Source organism: Brienomyrus brachyistius, chromosome 8 (assembly GCF_023856365.1).
Source record: "Brienomyrus brachyistius isolate T26 chromosome 8, BBRACH_0.4, whole genome shotgun sequence".
NCBI classification, from domain to species: Eukaryota; Metazoa; Chordata; class Actinopteri; order Osteoglossiformes; family Mormyridae; genus Brienomyrus; species Brienomyrus brachyistius.
In genome coordinates, this window is record NC_064540.1 from 14,508,185 (window position 1) to 14,525,782 (window position 17,598).

General features: G+C 45.9%; 1 protein-coding gene across 15 annotated transcripts in view; it reads right to left on the reverse strand.

Annotated features, from left to right (window-relative positions):
* The window catches only part of cadpsa (Ca2+-dependent activator protein for secretion a), a 106,639-nt gene that overhangs the window by 30,117 nt on the left and 58,924 nt on the right, over nt 1-17,598 (reverse strand). For 9 of the 15 annotated variants that reach the window (XR_007399408.1, XR_007399409.1, XR_007399407.1 and 6 more), the window contains 6 exons: nt 12,957-13,093; nt 12,547-12,734; nt 8,995-9,096; nt 7,597-7,660; nt 6,710-6,833; nt 1,395-1,463 (listed from right to left, as the gene is read on the reverse strand). Coding sequence is in view for 12 of the 15 variants with exons in the window: in XM_049023614.1 (XP_048879571.1) it covers nt 1,395-1,463; nt 6,710-6,833; nt 7,597-7,660; nt 8,995-9,096; nt 12,547-12,734; nt 12,957-13,093 (684 nt within the window). In the remaining 3 variants the exon portion in view is untranslated. Of the gene's footprint in view, nt 1-523; nt 557-1,394; nt 1,464-6,709; nt 6,834-7,596; nt 7,661-8,994; nt 9,097-12,546; nt 12,735-12,956; nt 13,094-17,598 lie in introns of all 15 variants that reach the window. The other 6 variants (XM_049023620.1, XM_049023617.1, XM_049023624.1 and 3 more) reach the window with 4 other exon arrangements.

Consider the following 17,598-nt stretch of genomic DNA (forward strand, 5'->3'; position numbering starts at 1 on the left):
ATCTGAACGGTGAGATATTTAGGGGAATCATCCAAAGGTATCAGGCTTTTGTTGTACTCTGATAGGCAGCTTCATTTAAGCACATTGGAGATGCCGAGGTTTGTTTGCTTTTTAAGACAGTATTGTTTTATTAGCAAACTTGAATCATTTAAAAAAATGTATTTCATTGTATGAACAAAAACCTCACAGTCAACAAGGTTGCAAGAAAGCAATACTGCTTAAAACCCGTGATGCGATGGCTGTCACACGGGGTCTCTCTGCAGCTGGGCTGCCTGACACCATGCATGCAGGGGCACCGGCACAAATTATGGGGGGACATCTCCACTTCGGGGGGAAGCTGGAGGTGGAGAGGGCCGTAACGCTGTCGCAATGCTTCTGCGCCATGGCAACGCCCCGGCCACCAGTGGCATAAGAGCAGCAACATTGCGAGACCGTTAGGATACCAGCTAGGTGGGAGTATCTAACCAGCAGAACAGGACTATGCTCTAATGATCTCGGCAACGAGGAGGACAGAGAGGTTCACCTGGATCCTGTTGATCCTTCTGATCTTTCTCTACTTCAGAGAGAGAAAAAAGAGGAGAGAAAGAGAGGAGGAGAAAACAGAGAGAGGAAGAGGGAGAAAGGCAGCATTAGTGAGAAAGTTAGGAAGGTGTACGATCCTGAGGCCGGTCACCGGCCATCGGCCTCCGATACTCGGCCCTCATCGGCATGAAGGAGTCGCTGCCAGGCTCTCGGGTAAGTCAGCTGTCTCTACATACGTTTGCTTTTGTCCACAGCGGGATGGATGTTGAGGCAGTAGTTGAGTTGGGAAAACAAAACCAAAAAACCAACGAAACAGTGAAACGAAACGAAGGGCGGACGCTCAAAATGCAACCAGTAAGACATAAAAAAGCTGTTGTAGTAACAGACAGGACAGACAAGTCCATGATTTGAATTGAAACGTGTACGGCGCTTGACATTGACAGACAATGGCTTGACTTTCTTGTCGTACTTTACAGCTCCTGTTCTATAAAGCCCTGACTCACCGCGAAATCAGCCTGTCATATCTGACACGTGCAATGTAACCAGTGACACGTCCAGACAACTGAGGAACTACACAGAAGCAAAGTAAAAATGCATTCAAGTCACAGACATAAACGATCACGCAAAAAAGCTAGCAGATATCCCATGTTCGTCACGGAAAACAAATGGACCACTTGTAATTTCTGATTGGTGTTGACAAGACCTGGTTGGATTTCTCACACTTGGTTTCACAGACAGAAGCAAACAGAGAAAAGGCACAGAAGACTTCAAGCGAGAAAGAGCTAACAGTTAGGGACTGTTTGAAGCGTGCTGTCTGAAGGTGAACAACAGAGAACGTGAGGGATGGGTGACATTATGACGCAGGTACTCACGAATGGTTAAATCCATCACTTGAGACGCCAAGCAGAAGACAGGATGCTCATACATTTCTCTCTTTTTCCCTATAAAAGAGGATTTGGGCATGCAAGAGGCTTCGGTCAGAGGTGAAGAGGTCAGAGGTGAAGAGGTCAGAGGATTACTGCTCCTCAGGTCTGGAGGCGAGAGCAGCAGTGGGCTTAGTGGCTTCAGGTGGTCAAACGAGAAGAACCTCCAGTATGGACAAACTTGTGGGGGGTGGGGGGGGTGGGAGACTGCTGTGGTGCTTTCGTAGAAGGTAATTTTGAATTGTTTAACCATTCGACATGTTCAAGGCCGTGACATGAGAATGTCTAATAATTCTCTCTCAAATTAAATTATCTTTAATCAAGGTAAAGAAATAATGAAGAAGGCAAACAGTTCTACAAGGCTCGAGATACAACAAGGGGAAGCCTTCAGTATCTTCAGCGTCCCAGGATTTTCTTTGTAGACATTGACTGCCGCAGGGGAATCGGAAGATAGCTCTGACGGCTATTCCGATGCATGTATATAGATGTATATAGCCATATGCTATATACTAGTACACTTTATAAACACTTATAAAACAGTAACAGAGACTGCGAATACTCCACATCTGCCAAGCATGTCACATAGTTTGAAATACATTTTGACAGGGTGATGGGCATCCAGCTAAGTCTATGTCTATCAAAGAAAACCCTGTGCATGCAGCTGACAGATGCTGGGCTGCTTGACCAGGCAATCCCAGGGTGCTTTGTGTATTGGCTGTCTATTGTCTGTCTACTGACTGTCTATTGTCTGTCTACTGGCTGTCTATTATCTGTCTACTGGCTTTCCAACAAGCTATAAATAAACAACAAAGACAATAAACAAGGGAGGGGATAAGAGAGGAGCAGCATCAGAGTAAGTATGGAGCAGGAGTTTGGAAGGTGGGGAAATGGGGGTGGGAGGAAGAAATATGTGCTTCTTCAGAGTTTTCCCAGACCTAGAAGTCGCCATGTGAGTGACCAGGCAAAGTTTAAAAGAAACAGCAGCAAGTGAGACATGGAGGGAACCAAGGTAAAGTGTGAGATCTGCAGGTTTTTCGATTTGAATGCATTTTTACTTAAACATCGCTATCACAGCATCATTGACCTACAACGACTGCACCTGCAACAAGATTCATGAGTGACAAGCAGACCTGAAACAAAGGTCCCACCCGGAACTGTATTCCAAGACAGTCTCCGGTTTGCTGCATGCGATCCTTCCCCGTTGCATGGTGGACACCTCAAACAGCCAACTGCACACCACAGCCATCATCCGGCAGGTGCTTATCTTCCACACACCCTCAGGTATGACCTGTGTTTGGAGCTCTCTCATCCGCCATCATTCTGCATCAGCCCTGGATGTTCATACTTTTTCACTTTTCACAGATTCTTTAAATTTTCCTGCAAAACTACCCAAAGAAAGTGCATATCTCCTAGTTAGGTAGATTAGTTTTGTACAAATAAAATTAATTTCTTTAAGATAAATAATCCAATATCAATGTAAGTCCTCAGACTCAGCCTTAGACCATCAGCTTGTGGTTTACCTGTGTATTTATGCAACAACAAAGCAGTTCTACTTTTGTGTGATAGTACAACGATAGTATGATGGCATTAACACCATTAACACCATTCTGTTTGTAACATAATGTGTGCGTGTGTGTGATGGTGTCACCACTGCATTATGGGAGGCTACAGATAAATACATTGAATTGAATTCCAGGATTGAATCTATTTGTTCTTTTGCATATGGTTCCTGTCATGGGTGAATGTCTCAATAGGCGGTGCTGTAGTGAAGTGTTTTCGGCACATAATTGTTCAGACGTTGCTTCTGGTATGTTCCCTAAAACCACCGCAAAACATCAGATCGAACAAACAAGAGGAAAAACACTAAACGACTGGAGTATGAAGTCTGCCTGTAAAATAGTATTATAACCTGCAACATATTAAAACATTTAAGCAAAACAATAAAAAAAAAACAATAGACAAGTACTGTATTCTCAATAAAACGTATTCATATAGAAGTGTATAAAGGCATTTTCCAGAAGAGTAAAGGCATTTTTACAGGAAGCAGCACAAATTACAGGTCATCCACACACCACATATTCCTTCACCAGAAATAATGGATGAAGAATTCAATGTATCTTATTATCATTCTATCTTATCTATCTGTTTTCATTACTCTATCCAAGTGAGTGCACTTATTGGCCACTGTTCACACTGCTGACTATGCAGCTCGCCACCACGCTTGTGTTCCCAGATCAGTGTGGTATTATAATGTACTGTACAGGATCTTTGCAGATGAAGGTATGCCTATGTGTTCCTTACAAAAATGTACCGCAGATCCAAGATTTTTTCAAATGCAGGTCCTTAAGGTCTCCGTTCCCAGCTCAGTTCCTGACTATAATAATCTAAACAGCCTGTGTCTCTGTGGTGGACATAGCTCTTCCCAGACCACATCCTTATTATAACGGAGGGGGTGCCCTGTGTTTCCTGTGGGAAATCACTTCCATTTCCATAATGTCCAATACAGCCTGTGTTTCTGAACTGGAAGTATCTGTTCCCAGATCAGTTCTTTCCTACAACATACTATATACCCTAATTTTGCACGTTAAGGATTCTGTTTCCAGATCAGTTCCTTACTATAATGAATCTTAGATCCTGCAGTACTACCTTGTGGTCTCTGTTCCTAGATTCTTAACTATAATGAAACATACACCCTATATTTGTGGGTAAATCCAGATCAGTTCTATCCTACACAATATATGTTTGCATTTCTGATCCTAGATCAGTCTCTGACAATTATGTCACAATTTACCCTCTGATAACTAGATGTCACTGGTCCCTATTCAGTTCCTTCCAATAAATGACCACAGATTGTGCCCTTATAGGATGAAGGTGTCTGTTCCCAGATCGGTTCCTGGCTGCAATGTCCTATACACCCTGGCTTGCGGGGTGGCCAAGCCTTTTCTCTCATCAATTGCTTACCATCATGTACCATGTAAAAACTGGAGGTGGTTCTCTCTAGTCTGAGGTTAGTTTCTTAGTATAGCATAATAAGCAGTCCTCAGTATAGTCTAGCATAGCGTGGTTACATCAATCAGGCCAGGTTAGGGAGCATGAGCTGGTGTAGCATGCTGCCGCACCCACCACAAACTCCTCGGGATCCCAGCCGGCGATCAATCAGAGGAAATTAAATGCTGAGCAACAAATCCATTAGATGCCTCTTTTCACAGATGACTTCCTTCCTATAACGTACCATACACCCTGTTGTAGCAGGTGAAGCATTTTGTTCCCAGATCAATTATTTCCTATAACATACCATACACCCTAATTTTGCAGGTGAAGCATTCTGTTCCCAGATCAGTTCTTTCCTATAAGGTACCATACACCCTAATTTTGCAGGTGAAGCATTGTGTTCCCAGATTATCAGGGTCAGCACCTATTTTGTCCCAGTCAAGCTGAGCATGTGACTACCTGTTAACACCTCTGATGTATGTTTGAATCCCATCTCCTCTGTTTTTGTATTTTGTTCCCTAGTCATTGGTATCAGTTTTTCTGGTTTCTGGGATTTTCTGTTTTGGTTTTCTTGCTTAGTGCCTTGGTTGTGTTTTAAATGTCATTCTTATTTCACCAGTGTTAGATTCTGTTTTCCTTGTTTCTTTGTCAGTTCCTAGTTTCCCTATTTAGCTTTTGAGTTAATTAGTAGTTTCACCTGTTCCCCGTTCTTGTGCCTGTCCTTGTGCGTTTGCCTGATTGCTCGTTGTCCTGCACCCTCCCCGATTGGTTAATTGTCTGTCTCACTCCTGCTTGTCGTTACCCGGTTCAGCTTTTGTATTTAAGTTCCTGCCTGAGTTCAGTTCTCTAGTGGGTCATTGCAAAAGGAAAAGAAAGAGGAAAGAGAAAAGGGGAAAGGGGAAAGGGGAAGAGGAAATAGGAAAGGGGAAAGAGGAAAGGGGAAAGGGGAAGAGGAAAGAGGAAAGGGGAAGGGGAAAGAGGAAAGGGGAAAGGGAAAGAGGAAAGGGGAAAGAGGAAAGGGGAAGAAGAAAGGGGAAAGGGGAAGAGGAAAGGGGAAAGAGGAAAGGGAAAGAGGAAAGGGGAAAGAGGAAAGGGGAAAGGGGAAAGAGGAAAGAGGAAAGGGGAAAGAGGAAAGGTGAAAGAGGAAAGGGAAAGAGGAAAGGGGAAAGAGGAAAGGGGAAAGGGGAAAGAGGAAAGAGGAAAGGGGAAAGAGGAAAGAGAAAGGGGAAAAAGGAAAGAGGAAAGGGAAAGGGGAAAGAGGAAAGGGGAAAGGAACTTTATTTATCCCAAGGGAAATGATTTTATCGTGAACATGCTCAGTGCAACAAGAGGGATAAAGATAAGACAGGAAAGATCTTAAAAAGAACAGGAGTAATAGTGTGATGGATGTTGAATGTTGTGTGATTTGTAACCTGCCCGCCTGCCTGCCCGCCCCTTGTTTTCCCTGCCCCATTTATAGTTAGTCTTCGTTTTTCCCCTTTTACTTTTCACCCCTCCTGGTCCATTTGTTTTGTTGTGTTCCCCATGTTTTCTGTTCAGTTAATAAAGCCCCGTGTTCCCTGAGCCGCCAGTGGGTCGTGCACATTCTGTCCCCGCCTGCACAGTGCCTCGCCCTTGCTCCAAATCGGTCCGGGTCCTTGACACAGATCAGTTGCTGACTGTAACGTCCCCTATACCCCCTGTTTCCCAGATCAGCTCCTGATTATGTTTGCTATGGATGTGTTTCAGGTTCCAGAGCATTTCCTTACAGTAGTACACCATTGATCATGTTAGTGTACTAGCACAGTGAGGTTTACCATGATTAATCATACAGCACCCTGTGTGAGAAGGTCTGTTCCTGGATTAGTTCTTTATTATAATGTATCAATTTGTAAATGGAGGTCTGTGTTATTCAAACAGATTCTTACTATAATGGAGGATAGAGACTATTCTATATTCTGTTCCCAGATCAACTACTGCCTATAATGTTCAATACACCCTGTTTGTGGTAGACGTTGATGTTCCCAGATCTTACATATACATACTTTACATTCTGGATTTACCTGGGGAGGTGAATCACTTGGAGAATCTGTCCCTTACTATAATGTACCACACACCCTGTATTAGCACATTTCTGTTTCCAGTTCAGTCCTTTACCATACTGTACAAAAAACCCTGTCTTTGCAGTGGAAGGTTGCCATTTCCGGATCAGTTCCTTACTATAATGTATTCTAAACTCCGTGGTGCCATGACACAGCACAGGGCCCCATTTGTGGACGTGTACCAGCATTTACCTTCCACTTTAGCGTACTCAGAAAGCCGCTGGTAGTTGACCAGAGCTGCCTGCTCCAAACAGCTGCGGATGACGGCCTTCACCTCCTCCTGTAGGACGGGGGTTACTATGTCTTTCATGAGGACCTGAGGAAATGACAGGCAAACAGTGCTTACTCAGTCCGTCAGGCTCAGCAGAATAACTCCTACACTACAGGCTGATCTGTGTGTGTTAAACTGGATCTATATCCATAATTATTATGTTTTTTTAACATAGGAGAATTAGTATAGGAAAAAAAATCTAAACAATAAAATCTCATTAAAAAAAATTAAAAAAATTGTTTAAATATGTCAAAATGTGATTCACCAAATACACGACATCACACAGCCCGCTCTCCGAGACATCCTCTGCAGATGGTTCAGTAAAGTTAAAATGAAAACAAAATGTTCCATCTTTGTGGCTTTAGGCACTAAAATCATCTTAGTATGAGTTCATCATTTATAAAGTTACTGGAAGTCAAAGGCATGAATCGTTCCACATGGCTGCATTAACTAAGATCTGCTTTTAAAAATGACCAAATGCATTGTGGCCAGTTCACATCAGCTTGTTTTAGTCAAAAATGCTGAACCTGGTAAGAAATAGAGCAGAAACAAACACATGTTTGGTTAAAAATCACAAGATAGAAAGGTCCGGCCATCTACTAAGTAAGCAAATAAGTAAATCAAGAATAAAAGAGCAAGAGAAACTATTTCAGGGGAAAAAAGAAACTTTCTCTTAAAGAAGCTACTTTTTGTAGAGACCTCTCACATAACCAGTGATCATGGCCACAGTATAGAGGAAAAAAATGGATGGAATCCTTTGCATCATACTTTGTATTAAAGAGGCTATTTCATGAAATATTCTGCATACCCTTTCTAGTAAAGACAGCGTGGCTTTTAAAGCTCCCTCAGGCCGGCCAAACGGGAAGCAATACCTGGTGAGAGAAATTACAGTGTGTGGGCAATTTGCATCTCAAACCAGGGGCTCCACATACTATCCCCCCAGCTATACCCACACAATCCCCCATCTATCCCCATGCTATCCCCTCACTATCCCCATGTTATCCCCACACTATCCCCATGCTATCCCCAGCTATCCACAAAATGTCCTCCCGCTATCCCTCCCCATTATATTCTCATGCTATCCCCCCAGCTATCCCCATGCTATCCCCACCTATCCACAAACTGTTTTCCTGCTATCCCTCCCCATTATATTCTCATGCTATCCCCCCAGGTATCCCCATGCTATCCCCAGCTATCCACAAACTGTCCTCCCGCTATCCCTCCCCATTATATTCTCATGCTATCCCCCCAGCTATCCCCATGCTATCCCCACCTATCCACAAACTGTCTTCCTGCTATCCTTCCCCATTATATTCTCATATCCCCCAGCTATCCCCATGCTATCCCCAGCTATCCACAAACTGTCCTCCCGCTATCCCTCCCCATTATATTCTCATGCTATCCCCCCAGCTATCCCCATGCTATCCCCAGCTATCCACAAACTGTCTTCCTGCTATCCCTCCCCATTATATTCTCATGCTATCCCCCAGCTATCTCCAAGCTATCCCCGGCTATCCACAAACTGTCCTCCCGCTATCCCTCCCCATTATATTCTCATGCTATCCCCCCAGCTATCCCCATGCTATCCCCAGCTATCCACAAACTGTCTTCCTGCTATCCCTCCCCATTATATTCTCATGCTATCCCCCAGCTATCTCCAAGCTATCCCCAGCTATCCACAAACTGTCTTCCTGCTATCCCTCCCCATTATATTCTCATGCTATCCCCCAGCTATCTCCAAGCTATCCCCGGCTATCCACAAACTGACTTCCCACTATCCCTCCCCAATATTTCCCCATTATATCCCCACACTATCTTCCCAGCTATCCCCACCAAAATATCTCCCCAGCTATCCTCATGTTATCCCCGGCTATCCACAAACTGTCCTATCGCTATTCCCCCTATTATATCCCTATGTTATACCCCCAGCTATCCACACACTGTCCTCCTGCTATCCCTCCAGTTATCGCCCCATGCTATCCTCATGTTATCCCCATGGTATCCCCTAGGAATCCCCACACTATCTCTGGCAGAACACAATACAGTAAGTGCTTTCATTAACTTTAATGTGCCAGTGTTCTAAAGGTATTTTTCTTGTGCTGAACAATTCACCATAGCTCTTGAGTCAACAGGGATGAAAAGAGAATATAAAGCTGTTATCCACTGTTTAAATTTGCCAGTGAAGAGCAGCTGGGCCCAGCAGCACCTGAAATGTGTGATTTGGTTCTCCAGAAGAACCCGTAGACGTTCCTTGATCTCCTCAAAACGCTCTTTCTCCTCCACCGTCACTGTCCCAATCCCGTCTGGCCTGGAATCACACACATATGCATTGTGTCGGCGCATACAGCAACAAAGAATCCGAATGAAAATGCATGTGTACTCTGTGCTTGTGTGGACGTGTTGAGTGGGACTGGTAGCCTTTATTTACCTTCTGGTTAACATGTACATCTTAGGAACCTATCTAATGCCCACCTCAAGTTGCTGAATCAACTACCCATACTCACTATACCACAGATAGTATTTTATGTTTTAAATTTGTATATTTGAAGGAATACTATTTTCTGTAAGTGTTCATCAGTCACCCTCCTTTGAAGGAGGATCACTAAAGATTTTTTTCATAGAATTTGTAATGATTTTTGAGTCCCACTGAAGTTACTTGTGGCAATTAGAGTATAAAAAATTGTTTAAAATGGAAATAAAAATTGAATCTCACTGAAGTTAAATCCTCAATCCCCAGAATCCTCAGTGACAAGACACCTGTCCATGGCCTAATCCTCTGAGGTCCTGGGGAGCTCGGGGGGTGGGCGGGCTGCCGCTGAAAGGCCCGGGGGAGGGATTTACACCTGTGCAGCACCCTCATCTGTGGTGTCCGTTTCTGTGCGGTGAGACCTTTCAGCTGAATAAACCAAGTCCCTCCTTTAGGTCTGGGGCCTGAGCTGGGCTAACCCCCACTCTGCCATCCCCCCCCCCCATAGAGTTGTGTACCACAAAAGGCCAGGCCAGGAGCTCACAAAGGCCCCAATAAACCAGCAGTCAGGGGTTAATGGGCTGTCTTTATCCCTCGTAAGTCTCTGCAGGTCATTCACTACCTGAGGCCAGACAGAGCAGGAAAATAACCCCAAATTAACACTGTCATGTTCCCCTGACCTTTGAGTAGGAAGACATGTATTAAAACGTCAATTTCCCCGTCCACAAAGGGAAAACGCATCTTTTACACACGATGACTAAAGCGCTCCCCTCGTTTAACAATGGGGCACCTCCGAACACACCAGCATGACGCCCCCCCAGCAGTAAAGAGCGCCAGTCTCCGGTCAGGTCCGCACGCGCCAGACCTGGAAGTCTAACTGGTGAAAAAATGGTCTAAACTGAACTTTTGAACGAGATTAATAGTACTGATTGAAAAACAGTCTTCAATTTTTATCATGCAATAAAAATTGTTAGGGTATCTTTTCAATGTAAAATCCTGAATTGTGTATGTGGCCATAATGAAGGGGGGGGGGGTTATTTCAGCCTCCCCAAACATCCTCACCACACTCATGATATGACCTCACTCAGCCCTCAAAGCCCTACCAGTCAGGAAGAAAGGGACTGTAGGTTAAGCTCTGTATGCCTGTCTGCCTGTGGTTCAGGTTGGGGGTGGGGCTGTGAATCTGTATCGTATCCATGAAGGCCTGGAAGCTTGAATCACTCCTTGGACCATCTAGAAACTGCAGCCACATCTGAGGCAACGCATTCAGCCCCTGCGTACCTTGCATATCCTCACCCCTCTGCTCTCATGCCATATCCCATGGAGATGACATCTCCTGTGGCGCGACGAAGGACATGTCAGCCCACCTGCCTGCTAGCCTCACATGACCCTCCTCAGCCATGTCACAAACAGTGATGCCCCTCAATGTCCCCCGTCCCACTCTACACGCATGTTATGGCAGACTGTCCCGCGCCTGCGTACATCACAGGGTGTCACAGGGAAAATCCAGAAAATAAATCTAACTATTGATAACAAAGGCCGTTATAATCTCGTCCCTCCTCCAACACATTCTCTCCATACTTACGTAAAATTACTCTTGCACATGTAGCGATAAGCTGAGCAGTATTAGAACTTCGGCTAATGCTACATGTCGCTGTTTGACTAGCAATGTATGTTTCTCTAGACCACATTGCGTTGGAGTCAGCGGCGAAGTGATGGCTGTCCAGCTGGTTCCGGAAGGACCTCGGACAATGGCAGGACAGCTGCTCCACATGATGGGCTGTCATCCTGTCATCCTGGACCTCCAGGCTGACCCGCACACCCCCGTCCCCATCGTCCATCCTCCCTGACTCCCAGCATCTCCCTGTCCGACCTGATCATCGCACGGTGGGAACAGACAGCCCACCTCTATGCCATCAGGATCTGTCACCCAACTGGCGGATTGACACGCACGGCCTGTGACCTTCTCTCAAGATGATGTGGGCGGCTGGTTTGTATGCTAAGCGAAAGCAAGTAGCGGCCATATTTGGCTGGCCGCTCGAGTCGGTACTGACGTTGGGTTGTGCAGGACTGTCTCCGATTAGTCACGCCCAGTTGAGCGTGTACCTTTGTCACGTTTTAGTGATACCCAATTCTCAAGTAAAACAACTCTTTAATAAACCACTTTTCGCTATCCATCTAAGCAAATCACCTTTTAATACCGGTTTCCTTTGATTGGGATAAAACATGGAATTTGTGTGACAGTCTGTCCCAAACTTATCCAGTTGAATATCGTGACCCCTCTTTCAAAAGGTCAGATAATTACAAGGGGCCGTGTGAATAGCCACAATGGAGAGGACAAAAACTCAGGCTTACCTTTTAGGTTCAGTGGCCGGCTGCAATTTGTAATCCCTTTTTTTTTAACTCCTTTTTTGGGAGTGTCTGAGGCTCAGTGACTGAGGGTTGGGCCCTGCCCCCCTCAGTCCCTGGCCACACCGCGCCCCCTAATTCGGGCCAGTTGGGACTTTGGGTGTTTGGCGTGGGGTGATTGGTGTTTGGAATTATGAGATTAAGAAAAAAAGAAAACATAAAGAAAAGTAAGATAAAAACTAATCACAATGACAAACATGGGATTTTTCAATGAAGACAACAAGGAAAAAAAAATCACTGAAATGGAGCATAATGTACATAAAGGGTTAAAGTGGAACATTTGACCATGGGGATGATCAATCAGCAAAAGGGAGCTGAAGATGAATTGGTCCATAAGGAGCAGGTTCTTCCCGGTCAGCTTTGTTCTAGCTGTCCAGCAGCGTATAAGGGTGTGTGTGTTTGGGGGGGCAATCTGCCTAACTGTTCATTGGGAATGTGGGGGGGGTGGGCTGTCTGCCTACCTATTCCCATGGGGAAGCTGATTGCTTACCTATTGCTGTCGGGGACACGGTCTGCCTATCTGTTCCTGTGTTGGGGGCAGGGGGGGGGGGGCTGAGTGCTTACCTGTCCCTGTGTGGGGGGGGGGGCTGCTGGCTACCTACCTGTCCCTGTGTGGGGGGGGGGCTGCTGGCTACCTACCTGTCCCTGTGTGGGGGGGGGGCTGCTGGCTACCTACCTGTCCCTGTGTGTGGGGGGGGGGGGGGGCTGCTGGCTGCCTACCTGTCCCTGTGTGTGGGGGGGGGGGGGGGATGCTGACTACCTACCTGTCCCTGTGTGGGGGGGGGGGGCTGCTGGCTGCCTACCTGTCCCTGTATGGGGGGGGGCTACCTACCTGTTCCTGTGTATGTGTGTGAGTGTGTGTGTGTGTGGGGGGGTATCTACCTGTTCCCATGGACGTGTGAGGCACAGAAGGCGAAGCTGTAGTGCAGCAGGGTGGGGTCGATCATGGCGCCATTCTCGGCCCGCTCCAGCAGGTCGTTCAGGTAGCACAGGTGTCTGTGACAGCCCCGTACACCGTTCCGGGCGCAATACTCGTCCAGGACGAACACCTGACCCGGACTGAACCAGCCCTGCACACGGAGACACTGACAGCGTCAGGGAGCTGGCTAACCCCAGAGGGTCATTAACCGGCACGATACCTATCAGTGTAAACTGCATCCAGGGTCACAGGTCCTAAAGTGTTTATGTTTTTTTTTAATTCCTAATACAGTATTACATCAATCTGCTTGAGGAAACATGCCAGCATAGCATGACAGTGTGGGAAGTGCAGGGCGAGGTCTGCATGTCCTCACCAGGCAGGAGTACGAGTCGCTCAGCCTGTGGTCCAGGGTGAGTCGCTGTAGCGTCTCAAACAGCGAGGCGTGATCGAAGCTGCACGGATTGGTGGAGATAAATTCGTCCATCCCATGTTTCTGGGCTCTGTCCGCATCTAATCCAGGCAGGCCAGAAGCGGGAAAGGGGTGGGATTCACAAAAGGCACCATGTCAGCAGGGGCAACGCTGCCTGTTCCAGGGCATGTCATTCAACACTGCCCCCTACCTGTGAGAGGCCACACTACTCTACAGCAAAAAGCCACACAGCTAATCAGCTTCATTGTCAACTTGCATCTCGGTAAAAAACAAGGCACTGAACTCAACCGAAGGAAATTTGCCAAATTTCTAGTGCAGCACTAGCAATACGGACACACTCAATCCCAATTAACGTTAAAGTAATACCTGCAGTTTCATAATCATTTAGAAATTTTGACTTGTAAGTGTATTCCGTGAACTCAGTGACAGATATAAGCTTCAGTTTAAATAAAAAAAAATACAAACTGCCGTAACTGCCGTCAACACCACGACGAATCCCAATGGTCATTTTGACCGAAATGCAATTTCTACCACAGATATTTTAAAATGTAACCTACATGAGGACATCTTGCCACCGACATGCATGAGTCTTGACGTGGACAAGTTTGCCCGTGTGCGAACAGGCTGACGATCGCTGGCTAGCAGCCACACTGCAGCGATTGCTTGTTAATCATTTCAAATAAAATAAAAAACGACGGGGGGGGGGGGGCACCAGAAGCGCACAGCGAGGGCTACATCCTGGCGTTTGCGATGAATTAATAGCCTGAGTGTGCTCACACTCGGCCATTCAGCCAAGCCCTGCAGGCAGTGCTCCTGGGGCAGGGCTAATTAATCCCACCCCATGCCACTAAAACACGGCCCACAAACACTCAGTGCAATGGGGGAATGGCCTACTGAAGCCCCCCACCCCAACACCTTTGTTCATTAAAGGATAAATAAATGAGACAACATATTTTCACTTTTCATTACTGTTAGTGGCTTTGCCATTAGCTATAGATGAAGCCCTCAGTAAACAGACGGACTTTAATCCCAGGCCTGACCACTGCAATCTATTTCTGCTTTAATACCCCTTTTACCCAGGATTTAACGTCTGTACTAGAGCCTGGCGCTCATTAGCTGGAACTAGTTTGAGCAAAGACTAAGTAAACAAACTTTCTTTACATTTTGTTTAGTAATCTTAAAGGTCAACAAAGGATCAGAATTAATTTACAAAATATCGCTTCATCTGTTTATTTAAGCCTCCACAATTCCCTGAAAGATTCTGTTGCTTAAATGAATATATACAGAGACATTTAAATAAGAAAATAATACAAAAAAAAAAGTTTCAATTAAAAATTCAAATGAACAAACAATAAGATCAATCATTTAATTTGATTAAATATAACATTAATTGTTCCAATCTCTAACTGACCAGCTGTTTAGAGGTAAAAAACGTTTGTTCTTTTTTTTCCACAATGATATCATGGACGCAAAACCCTGGACAAAAAGGTGCCTTGGTGTCTTTCTGACGTGACTCAATGTGATCTTGTCATGTCTGACATTACAGGAGCACAGATGAGCGTCTAGACAGTAACAGGCAGCGACACCATTCAGCCCTGTTTAGATAAACGGAAAACAAATGACAATGATTGACGGCTGCTATTCATTTATAGACTCTAACTCGAAGAGTCATAACTAGGAGGTTCCGGCTATTTGGCCAGGGTCATTGCGATAGCCGGGGTCCTTCGGCCTTCATCTTGGGTGCCCTGTGCTGTCAGGGGAGACCTGGTATGACAAGTCCTATTTCCCAGAAGCAGCTAAATTAATAAGCTTCTCCATGTCCAGTAGCTGCTCCCTGGATTTCTTGCTCTCTAAAGGAAATGAGAAGTCACGCCTGTCAGGATTGGCTACTCATTCACCATCAGGACAATGAGGTCCGTGTTGGGCTGTCTACAGCATTTCCATCACCTTCACTGCTCAGGACAAATACACAGAGGTATGCAAGCACCATCACGCCGTTAAACCAGAGACACCGGATCACTGACTCCGGCCACCACTGAATGATGACACAATGTCCGCAGGAACCACGCACAACACAAGAGCCCCTCCCAACGTGGATCCTGTCGATCATGAGACTCACGGCATACAGTTTGGCCAATATGCTTTTCTAGGTCACATTCATTGCTTGACATGAAATTCCCATAATTCTTTGCAAGTTGACAATACTTAAGTGCAACTGATCAATGGCATATACGTATATATATATATATATATACATATATATGCACATATACTTATAGACATACTACTGTAACATTTTAACATTAGCAAAGCATCTAGGTGTAAATACATGGACTTGGCATGAAGTTGAGAGATTCTTTGATTTTTTTGTGAAAGATGGATTTTTTTTTTTCCAGCATCAAATGTAAAACATCACACTAGTGTGTCCTGGTCAGGCATCAAAGAGCAAAAAAAAAAACAGCAAACAAAAAAATTTGGATTGTTCCTCCTGAAGGTGGCGCCAGTGGCTCTAATGTCTATTCGAGTCCATCTCAAGGAGCAAGAGTGGAGCATCGCAATGTAAGGAGGACGGGAAGCTCCTGCTCATCAGCATTCAGGATACTCCGGCTACATATTTGCCAACTCTCATAAATAAATACAAAATAAAAAGAAGGGCAGCACATTTGGTAAAGCTGAGCCCCCTTAACGTGACGCGCAGGACTAAACATACAACCGGACACAGATTTATGAAAGCAGACACAGTGGAACTTAGCAAACATAGACATATTTTCCTAATATGACATAGACATTTTAGAGTCATAACCTTTTTAGTTCACATCACAATTTGAATATGTGAAATGCATTTTTAGGTGATTAAAACACCGTAACTAATAGACACAGAATAGCCTAAACGTTTCTGTTTATGTCACAGTTCTGTAATTGTAGTGTGGTCATTGCTAGCTGTTGTGTCCAATACTTATTTGGTGATTTGATGAAAATGCTGCACCTAAGAAACATTTAATACAAAATGTTCAAATTTAACACACCAATAATTTCTTTGCACTTTAATTTGCTGTCCCTTTGCTGTTATATACATTATGTACATCTTTTTGTACAGAACAGCATTACCAATAGGAAGTGAGTTGTGTTGAGCCTCTGGTTCATTCACAGGCACTGCAGTGACCAATAGAGTCACAGAGTCAGAGAGAGGGCAATTATGCAGAATGCAATAATCATACAAAACCATAATGAGACAAAAGTAATGGAGTGAAAGAATCACATGCATCCCAAACTGGCTAAAATGGGGGAGTTATTTCAAGCCTAAAAACCCAAGAAATTCCAATAAACAGAGAAAGACATGAAGACAGAGATCTGAGAGGGAAAAGCAGAGTGCAGTAGTCAGATAATCTCGGGAAGATTATCTGGGTTGTGCGGCCACAGGGAAGCACTTACCCTTAAGTCCAGCTAGAAGATAGCAGAGGGTAGGAAGGAACAAACCAGAATGACACAGAGACCAGCAACAGGGCTGAGGAGGGCAGCCAGGGGACCTACCCTAGTGGCTGCAGTTGTACAGGAACAAGCAAAGCATGGCGGGTAAGAACTCACGGACACGCAGGACGTTAATGTCAGACAGACAGAGGCACCGCAAGAGACAAGCACCGCTGCTGTTGGGCAACTTTCATTGGCAGCGCAAGAACTAAACAGGAAGTGCGAGAACATGCAATTTCTATTATGGGCTCATCTTGGTGGCCTGTTACACCACCCAGCCCTCGGCAGCCTGCTACATCACCTGGCCCTCGGCGGTCTGCTACAGCTCCTGGCCCTCGGTGGTCTGCTACATCACCTGGCCCTCGGTGGCCTGCTACATCACTCGGCCCTCGGTGGCCTGCTACATCACCCGGCCCTCGATGGTCTGCTACATCACCCAGCCCTCGATGGCCTGCTACATCACCCGGCCCTCGGCGGCCTGCTACATCACCTGGCCCTCGGCGGCCTGCTACATCACTCAACCCTCGGTGGTCTGCTATATCACCTGGCCCTCGGCAGCCTGCTACATCACCCGGCCCTCGGTGGTCTGCTACATCACCTGGCCCTCGATGGCCTGTTACGTCACCTGGCCCTCGGTGGCCTGCTACATCACCCGGCACTCGATGGTCTGCTACATCACCCAGCCCTCGGCGGCCTGCTACATCACCTGGCCCTCGGCGGCCTGCTACATCACCTGGCCTTCGGTGGCCTGCTACATCACTCGGCCCTCAGTAGTCTGCTACATCACCTGGCCCTCGATGGCCTGTTACACCACCCAGCCCTCGGCGGCCTGCTACATCACCCAGCCCTGAGACTCCATGCACTAAAGCAGCCTCAGAATGCACCCCTGGTTTTAGGCCACATCCCTGAAGCCTCGGTTTCAGGTACAAAATGCATGGCATTCAGCTGCTTACAGATTCAACTGAATTAACCAGAGAGCCTGTCCAAATTGCTCTTTCTAAGGCCAGCAAGGCTTCCCCCGGAATGTGGGTAAGACCTTTCTCAAGGTAGTAGGGTATTGCTAACCCCATGCCAAAACAATCTACCAGTGCACCCAGGATAAAGAGCCTGGCTGGAT